The 7,612-nt window shown below is 51.6% G+C and overlaps 1 protein-coding gene across 1 annotated transcript; it reads left to right on the forward strand.

Moving 5' to 3' along the window:
• The first annotated feature begins 263 nt into the window (after positions 1-263).
• On the forward strand, positions 264-7,606 carry LOC112818891 (polycystin family receptor for egg jelly-like). The gene has a single exon (XM_025865976.2). It carries the CDS (start codon positions 505-507, stop codon positions 7,360-7,362), a length of 6,858 nt encoding a protein of 2,285 aa, XP_025721761.1. The 5' UTR covers positions 264-504; the 3' UTR covers positions 7,363-7,606.
• The last annotated feature ends 6 nt before the right edge of the window (positions 7,607-7,612 follow it).

Here is a 7,612-nt window from a genome sequence, read left to right on the forward strand (position 1 = left end):
GGTCAAAACCCAAACAGGGGAAAGTAGAAGTATTTTTAATTGAATAACAACACTACCACAAATATGCAGGAGGCAGTTAAGCAGTGTTGGGTGGGACGTTGACAGCATTAAATGCTTCAATGAGAAACGAAGAAAGATCTAAAAGCAAGGACTCCGGGTTTCAACCTAAGAAAGTAGGAAAAGCAAAGCAAAGAACGAAACCCAGAGTCAGACGTCCCTGGGCTCTCAGGGAGCTCACAGTCCCTCTGGTTTTTGCCCAGGGGAGGGGGATTCCAGCTAAGGGGCCTTTGCAGGCTCTTGGGAACCTGGGCCGCCTTAATTCCATTAGCAGTCCTGGTCGGGGGCTACAAGGGCGTGGGACCCCGGAAGCCCGCCCCATTCGCCGCATCAGGGTCGTGACCCCGCGGCCCGCGCCCTCCCCCCGCTTCCGCGCCCCCCCGCGGCGGTTGGCTGGACCCCCGCGGCCTGCGGCAGCAGCTCCCAGGTTCCCGGGCAGGCGGCGCCATGCGGCCCGGGCCCGCGCTCCTCCTCTTCCTGAGTCTGGGCCTGGGCCTGGATCGCGGCCTCCTCCCGCAGCCGCCGGCCCCTCGCAGGGCCCGGGCTGCCGTCCTCGTCTCCTGGGCGCCCGGCGCGCCCGCGTCCGGACCCCGCAGCTCGGCTCTCGCCTCGGCCCGCCGCCCCCCGCCTGCCGCCCGGACCGGGGGCCCGGCGCAGGGAGACGCGGCCGCGCCGCGCGGCTGGAGGGGCGGCCCGGGCGTCGGGGAGCCGGCCGGCAGCGCCCGCCTCCAACTGCGGCCCCGCGCGGCCCCTGGCGGCGGCGTGGTCCTGCGCGGCGGCGGCCGCCTCTGCCTGCCCCGCGGCCCCGCGCGCCCGTTCTGCGTCCTGCTGCGCGTCGTGCTGCGCGCCCGCCTGGCCGCCGCGCCCAGGCCCGTGGACCTGCGGCTGTCCGCGCGCCACGGCCGCCTGTCCCTGCTGTGGCGCACCCCGCTGCCGCGCGCGCTCGGGCGCCCGGAGTGGACCTTCCGGCTCGTGCGGGTCCCGCCCGCCAACCTGCGGCGCCCCCGCCGCGCCGCCTCCGACCTGCCCGCGGATGGCCCTCGCCCCTACGCGGGCTTCGTGGCCCAAACCAAGTGTCCCACGGACGGGCCCACGCCTGTGGTTTTGGAAGCTGTCAACTCGGACGGTCCTCAAGCCATCGAGTCTTCGGTGTCCTGCCAAGTATCCGATGAGGCGACCTGTGAGGTGACCATGGTAAAGATCAATAGGAACAAAGATGGTGTTCCCGTGGTGTTGACCAGGAAGATGGAGGATACCTTCAATGCAAGCTTTTCGTTTAACTGCAAGAACGCATCCTTAGTTGTTCCACAGTGGCAAGTCTTTTCCGTGCCCTCCATAAATGCTGTGCCGGACTGGAATGCACCTTTGGATAGACCAAATGTCCATTTAGGGGAAACTCCAGCAATTGTGTATATCCCCCCAAATTCTTTATCTTGGGGCGTGTATGTGTTTAGATTTACAGTCAAAATCTTCAAAGGAAAAAAAAAGACACTTAAGGCACGAGGCTCAGATGTCATCTACGTCACCATCGTTAGAAGTGACCTAAAGGCAGTTATTCCTGGGGGTCCCAACATAACAGTTAATTTCACAGGTAGGCTGGTTCTGGATGGAACGAATTCCTCGGATCCAGAGTCAGACAACCCTTCAGAGGGACTCCTTTTCTCCTGGTACTGTACCACAGATCCAAAAAACTACCAGGGAGCTAAGATTACAGTGATGAGCAACAGCGTCTGTCACCCGAAGCAAACTGATCTGAGCTGGAGATGGGCCCCTGGCCCTGTCCTAACACTTTCACCAGGAATACTTAAAGGTGGAGGTGTGTATTTTTTCAGAATGGTGATCCGGAAGGGAAGTAGGACAGCATATATTGATAAAATGGTACACGTGCTCAAAGGACCACCCCCCGCAGCAAACCTTTCCTGTATTGAAAATTGTGGTGCCGTTTTGGTCATTTCAGACAGATTTTCTTTGTTTCTAAATTGCACAAACTGTTCAGCGAGGCAGGATGTCTATAAATGGTCGATTCTGTCCTCTTCAGGTGATGAGATAACATTTGATTGGGTGAAACACACCACAACAGGGAGGAATGGTGCTTCTTTGTCTATAAAAGCTTTTGCTTTTAAGGATTTTCCTGAAGCTGAGTTTTGGATGTCTGTGCATCTAGCAACTTGGAGTGGGGAGACCTTGGACTTGAGGCACCCCTTGATTATTAACTGTGTCCCTCAAATCGGAGAGTGCACCATTAATCCAGATAAAGGAGTTGCATTTTTTACCAGGTTTGTCATCCGGTGTAATAATTTTAAGGACAAGAACATCCCTCTTACATACAAAATGGTAGTCTCTGATTTGTATGGTTTTGGTCAGATCAGTTCTGTAAAAGAGAACCCCTTGGGGGCCATCCTGTATTTGGGGAGTGAGTCCACATCGCCCCCTTCCTTTCTCCCTGTCGGCGTGTTGGCCAGTCGTTACGCCGTGAAGATCCACGTTCAGGTGTATGACGCTCTAGGCGCTTTTTCTCAGGTGACTTTGCATGCGACTGTACATGCTCCAACGGACAAAATCTCAGGGAAGGATGTGCTCGATCGCTTATTCAACTTCACCATGGGACCAAATTCATCGCTATCTACTTTGCTTGACAACCAGGAATTTCTACCTGCAGGTTATTTAATATATATAGCAGCTTCTGTTTTGAATATCATGAAACCTGAATTAACTTTGCACGCTGAGAGAACCAGACTCCGGGAATACCTTGTCAACCAGACTTTCGTTCTTCCCAATAGCACTTTGGTGGAAGTCAGCCAGGTAGTCATGAGTGTTACTAAATTGACCCAGACGACCTCTGGATTCACTCGAATGGCTCAGAAACTCGCCACAGTGAGGATCTGGCAAGCAAATCGAGCCCTCCAACAGTCTCGACAGAAAGATCCACAGTTTTACTCTGAACAAATAGAAATCGTGAGCACTGGGATATTAACAACTTTGTCTAATATCTTTAAACTGACCGTTAGCTACGAAGTGGTTGATGAGCCTTTCTACGAGTTGGAATTACTAGCAGACACGATACTGGAGGGTAAAGTGCCAGGGAATGAGACCACTGCGATGACATCCTCCAGCTTTAACGTGTACGTCAGGAAAGCTGAAAAGTGGGACGTGACTGACGTCTTCAGCAATGAGAAAAGCAGTCGAAATTATTTTCGTCTGACGCTAAACGTGAGCAGTATTCCAAGTTTGCCCCCAAATGCCCCGATTTCCACCATGTTTTGTGAATTTGCAGATGATCCCTTTCCTTGGATGAATGATCAGGAAAGCTGTTCTGCAGAGGTGGTTGGATTCAGAATGACAGGAAGCACACCTAACGGCGATGTGATCGAGATCATGCCTGATGTAGCCGAAGTGTACATCGCCAGAAAAAACTTGAGCTTTGCGGCTTTTAATCTCACAGTGGGACCCGAGAATGAGCCCGAGGGAGCTGAGGAGTCTTTCTCAATGACGACAGGGGAGTTTAGGTTTGAGGTGGACAGCAGTGTAGTGAAGGAGTTGCTGGTCCACATTGTGACCGAAGTGACCGTGTTGTTCACGGTTTTGGTATACGCCGGCAGTGAAATGACCCCCACTGCTCTGGTCGCCACCTTCCTCGTGCCCCATGACATCCCTCCCATGGCCAACCAGAGTGACCTGTTTGACTCGGCCTGTACAGTTAGGGAGGCCCGCGTGGTTTGCCTTCCAGCATCCCTGCTGCAAGTCATAGCTCAGCGAAGTGGCTCGTCTGAGTGCACCTTGATCATAGTTCTGCAGGCACCCCGTTTTGTCAAGAAAGCCAGTGAAAAGCTGGTGAGAATAGCTCTTTTCAGCGCTCACTGCCTAGACATGTATGGGATCCAGAGCGATTGGAGAGAAGATACCTGTGTTCTCGGAGAGAAGACCACCTGGCGTAGAGTGCACTGTATCTGCGCAAACACAAGGAGGGCCCGGCGGCAGCTGGACCTAATAAAACAAGCCAGCACCCACCTGCAAACCCATTTTCTGACGGCCAAGGTGATTGTGGTCCCTAATCCTGTAGATCTACGGTTGGAGGTCATCAAGAACATTACCCAAAACCCTGTGACGCTCTTCACCGTACTTTTCATTATGCTCACGTACATAATCCTAGCTTTCTGGGCCTTGCTGAGAGATGACGTGGATCAGTATCTTCGGCTACATGTGGTCATTCTACTTGATAACGATCCTTATGATAAGGTGTGTTACCTCGTCACTATTTTTACAGGAAGCTGTGGTGGGGCTGGGACCAGGGCCGATGTCTTCATCCAACTTAGGGGGACGGACGGTGCCAGTGATGTGCATTGTCTGAGCCATCCTTATTTTAAAACCCTCTACCGGGGAAGCATCTACACTTTTCTCCTAACGGCGAAAAGTGACTTGGGGGACATCCATTCCATTCGTGTGTGGCACAACAATGAGGGCAAAGCCCCCAGTTGGTATTTAAGCAGAATCAAAGTGGAAAATCTGTTCAGCAGACGCATCTGGCTGTTTTTATGCCGGGAATGGCTTTCTGTTGACACCTCTTTGGACAGAACATTTCATGTTACGGACCCAGACAAGCCTATAAACAGAAAGGACTATTTCCTGACAGAATCGAGTTACAAGATGGGGAGAGATCACACGTGGTTCTCTATTTTCTCCAGCGTTAATTCTAGTTCATTCACTAGGCTTCAGAGACTGTCCTGCTGTTTGGCAATGCTGATGGCCTCCCTTCTGTGTAATATTATGTTCTTTAATCTCGACAGACCAGAAGAAACAGAGTCAGAAGAGGGGAGGTACATCAGGTTAATGATGATAGGACTGGAAAGTGTCTTATTTACACTCCCTCTGCAACTATTGATCACTTTTCTGTTCACCTACTCCCAGAGGGAGCCTCGTGTGACTCTAGAAAAGGTATCTCCCCGGAAGGATTCCTTGGAGCTAGAAAATATATACTGGGAAGAATTTCTGAAAAAGTGGCATGCTCATGAAACTGTGCGTGCAGCCACCAAGGAGCCTTCGAATCTTCCATCTGGGAAAGGTCCTAGACTTCAAAAGACAACCAAGGTGCTCTCTGCGACTCCGCGCCAGCGAAAGAAAGGAGAGAGCAAGGTCTCACGCACCCAGGGAAAAAATATAAATGCCAGTAAAGCAAAGACAAATAACAATCAAGATGTTGCTTCTGGAGAGCTGCCTTCCCAAACGGCTCCTGTAGAACTCAAGGAGAAGAGCAGTATCACTCTGTCCCCATGTTGCATTTATATAGCGTGGTTCTTGGTTTTCGCCATTTCCATTATATCTTCGTTCTTCATCATATTTTACGGGCTGACCTATGGCTATGAAAAGTCAATGGAATGGCTCGTTGCATCGTTTTGTTCATTCTGTCTGTCCATTTTTCTGGTGCAGACATGTAAAATTATACTCCTGTCATGCTTCAGAACAAGTAGGCCCAAGTTTTGTAAAAACCTTCCATGGGCAAGCGGGTACCAGTATACCGAGATCGAGCTGCGAAGCAAGTTGAGCCCAGAAGAAATGCAAGAGCGACACGAGCTGATCGTGCAGCTCCGAAGATCGAGGATGTACCAGCCCCTCACCGAAGATGAAATCCTAATATTCAAAAGAAAGAAGACAATCAAGAGAAGGGCTTTGCTGTTCCTGTGTTACATTCTGACCCACTTCATCTTTCTAGCCCTCCTGTCGAGCCTCGTCGCCCTCCTGCGCCACACGGACAGCTTTTACTATAATCAGTTTATTCGCAGTCAGTTCTCTGTGGATCTCGGCTCGGTGACCAAGCTGGCGGACATCTACAGGTGGCTGAACAGCGTGCTGGTGCCTCTGCTCCACAATGACCCGAATCCAACGTTTCTTCCCGACAGCTCCTCTAAAATCCTGGGTCTTCCCCTGCTGAGGCAGGTGAGGGCAAAACCTGGCGATAAAGCCTGCCTGCCTGCCAACAACTTTGCGCAAACCAGCATGGAAGGAGAAGTCCGTTGTCATCCCAACTATGGCACTGACCCGGAAGACACGAGAAACTACTCTAGCCTTTGGACCAAACTTGCGAAGAGGTCCGAGGACAAGCATGCCAACGGGTTTACTTACAAGCCTCCGGAGAAGACATGGGGCTATTTCTCCCACGGACTCTTACACACCTACGGGTCAGGAGGCTATGCATTCTATTTTTTCCCAGAACAGCAGCAGTTTAATTCCACCGTGAGGCTCAGGGAACTCCAGAGCAGCGGCTGGCTTGACGAGAAGACGTGGGCCGTCATTCTGGAGCTGACCACCTTCAATCCAGACGTCAGTCTGTTCTGTAGCGTTTCTGTCATTTTCGAGGCGTCTCAGTTGGGAGTTGTGAACACGAGTATATCCGTGCACTCCTTCTCGGTTGCTGATTTCGACAGGGAAACTTCAGCGGAAGTCTACTTGTATGTGGCCATTCTCATTTTTGTTTTAGCCTACATCGTCGATGAGGGCTATATCATCACGCAAGAAAGGGCCTCCTACGTGAGAAGTGTGTATAATCTGCTCAACTTGGCTTTAAAATGCATATTTGCCGTGCTGATTGTGCTCTTCTTCAGGAGGCACTTCTTGGCCACGGGCATAATTCGGTTTTACCTGTCGAACCCTGCAGATTTCATTCCCTTTCACGCAGTTTCTCAAGTAGATCACGTCATGAGGGTCATTTTGGGTTTCCTGTTATTTCTGACCATTTTGAAGACGCTCAGGTATTCCAGATTCTTTTATGATGTGCGCCTGGCTCAGAGGGCCATTCAGGCCGCCCTTCCCGGCATCTGCCACATGGCGCTGGTGGTGTCCGTGTACTTCTTTGTGTACGTGGCCTTCGGCTACCTGGTGTTCGGTCAACACGAGTGGAACTACAGTAACCTGATTCACGCCACGCAGACGATATTCTCCTATTGCGTTTCAGCCTTTCAGAACACCGAGTTCTCCAACAACAGGGTTCTGGGGGTCCTATTCCTCTCATCGTTCATACTGGTGATGATCTGCATATTGATCAACTTATTTCAGGCAGTGATTTTGTCTGCCTATGAGGAAATGAAGCAGCCCGTGTATGAGGAACCATCAGAGGAAGCGGAAGCAGTGACCTATCTGTGTCGCAAGCTAAGAGCTATGTTTAGGTTTCTGACCTTCCAACCCAGGGACAAAGATGAACCAGAGTTCTTTGTCAACATGCTGTATGGGCAGCCGGAGAAGAACAGCCGCCGGTATCTGGGGCTGAAGACCAGAAACGTCAATGGGAAGAAGATGGTTTATCTTGTTGTGTGATCAGTGACAGGGTCAAGAACCATAGGCAAGAGTCCCCCCAGATGCTCATTCTGTGGGTATAAGGAATGTTCAATGGCTCAGTAGTGCTCTCTACCCGTGTCCTGGAACACGCACACCCCACATTCGGAGGTATCTCCACCTTTGGCCTCTACTCTTGAGTGTTGGGGTAGAGGGAGGTCTGCAGCATGGGAACCCAGGGCTGATTTCCCTCTAGAGGGAACTTAGTGTCTTTGGAGCCCACAGCAGTTTA

Source organism: Callorhinus ursinus, unplaced genomic scaffold (genome assembly GCF_003265705.2).
Source record: "Callorhinus ursinus isolate GAN/ISIS: 27379988/994484 unplaced genomic scaffold, GSC_fseal_2.0 scaffold2127, whole genome shotgun sequence".
Classification (NCBI taxonomy): domain Eukaryota; kingdom Metazoa; phylum Chordata; class Mammalia; order Carnivora; family Otariidae; genus Callorhinus; species Callorhinus ursinus.